Here is a 2095-nt window from a genome sequence, read left to right on the forward strand (position 1 = left end):
TAAAAGCCATACCCAACACAGAAAAGAACAGCAGCAATTACTCCTGAATCATGCTGGTCCCAGTACCGCACCTCCTTTGAAGGGGAGTCAGACACGGTTTAAAATTTAGTTGGGTAGTGAAGATCCTTGTCTCTCCAAGACAATTAGAATTACAAGATTGTGATTCCTCTCACAATCCAAAGTTTTCTTTATGGTTGATAATTGCATCAACAATAAAAAATTATATCAAATCTACCATTTCTACAGTTTATGATAATGATTGATAGTTATTTTGGGCATAATTATGTAAGATTTTGAATCGACTTTCTTTCATTTTAATGATGAACAGGGTGAAATTTAAAATGAAAAAGATTCATAATTGAAGAAAATTCTTCCACAATCACATTCAAGAACGAAATCAATCGCATTAAACCCCTGCAACTCACCAATTCATCAATTGAAAAAGCCACCAGCTGGATCTGAAAGTAAGATCCAATTGAAAGCAAACATGTAAATAAATGGATCCCAAAACAAAAACTAGAAATCAGAATGAATTAGAACAGCTGAAGGGGTGAGAAACAGAGACAGAATTAATGCATTTGCAAACAAAACCTAAAAATGGCATCCAGAACTGTAAGATCCTATATACATACAAATCATACAGAGTACAACAACTACAGGAAGGATAAATTCATTGCTTATCCTCCCAATACAAATTCCCAGATCCTTAAACCCCTCATTCAACCCAAAAAAAAGAAGCACAGATAAAAATGGAAACCCAAATTTGCTATAATTGTTTAGTCCTTTTGCAGGGAGAATCCACATCCTTGATTGCTTTAGAGCTTTTATAATACTTTTTCACATAAAAATTAAGAAACAGCATAACAAGAGCAACATTCAGAAAGGCATTAAAAAGCCAAGCACCCATGCCATTACACCCTTCCTCCCTCCTGAAATGCAGCCCCAAAAGCCCGATATAAGCCACCACAGTAAACACAAGATGCACAAGCTGCAACCTAGCCGCCACATCCGTAGATTTGTACGGCAATCCCATATTCCTCCACAGAAAATACGAATATATTACAGCATAGACGAGCGTATTCGCCAGTATTCCCACGATCTGCAGAGACTGCGAAAACTCCAGCCAAACAAAACACATACAGAGCACCATTACATGATGGAACACATGCAGGAAAGTCAAAGGCTTCTTAAGCAGCATCCAAATGACCGTATCAAAGAGCTGGTGATACTTTGTCAGGTAATATATATACGACCAGAAGAACACCCGCCCGGAGGGCCGAGTGCCTAGCGGGAAACACATTATCCATTCCACCGCGCTCTTCTTCGACCTCCGCCAAATCCACCGTGTTTCCCTAATTTCCACCGCCGTCGCCTCCAAACACCCGACAAATATAGCCAGGGACGCCAAAACCACACACAGATTATGTAGTGCAGGAATCGGCCCTAAAGGTAGCGGATTTTTTCTGTGCAGAAGGACAATCTTCAGGAACAAAATGAGTAACAGATAAGAAGCAATGGCCACCACTAAAAACAGCCAAGTAGATCCCCAGGCATGATGATCCCACCGAAAATGCGCCACCGTGGGCTGCTCCGCCAGCCAATACCTCAAATTTGCCCTAATCTCCATCATTTCATCTCAACCCCAAATAATCCAGAGGTCTCAGGATCGAACCCGACAAATTACCCTAATTACCTTGAAAAGCCCCAACGCAAATCTATACTCCATTCCGGCATTTCTGTCAGAATGTGTTGCAGGCTTGCTTCGCAGCGATTGAGCTTAATGGTCGGTTCATGCTTAATCATTGGACGGTCTTTATTTAGCAGAAGCTCGGCATAAAAAATCCCCCGTCCAGACGTTTTTTCTGGGGGGCCTCCAGACTTGACTGGCTAACCTGCAGCTACCGGTCAGCTAAATTGGATTATTCGGTGGTTTCAAGCGTGCGTAGGCGGGCGTCGGCTTCGTTAATTGACGCCACAAATTTCGGTTTCCTTTTTCAAAAATAAAAATTAATTCCTTTAATTAAGTCTTGTCGGGAGATATTTTCAAAGCACGTTGCTCTGTGGTGACCGGGCGACCGGCTGGCGGCCTTTGCGA

General features: G+C 41.9%; 1 protein-coding gene across 1 annotated transcript; it reads right to left on the bottom strand.

Annotated features, from left to right (window-relative positions):
- Positions 1-598: 598 nt before the first annotated feature.
- LOC131046873 (elongation of fatty acids protein 3-like) lies at positions 599-1883 on the bottom strand. Its single transcript, XM_057980684.2, has one exon. It carries the CDS (start codon positions 1628-1630, stop codon positions 767-769), a length of 864 nt encoding a protein of 287 aa, XP_057836667.1. The 5' UTR covers positions 1631-1883; the 3' UTR covers positions 599-766.
- Positions 1884-2095: the final 212 nt, after the last annotated feature.

Source organism: Cryptomeria japonica, chromosome 4 (genome assembly GCF_030272615.1).
Source record: "Cryptomeria japonica chromosome 4, Sugi_1.0, whole genome shotgun sequence".
NCBI classification, from domain to species: domain Eukaryota; kingdom Viridiplantae; phylum Streptophyta; class Pinopsida; order Cupressales; family Cupressaceae; genus Cryptomeria; species Cryptomeria japonica.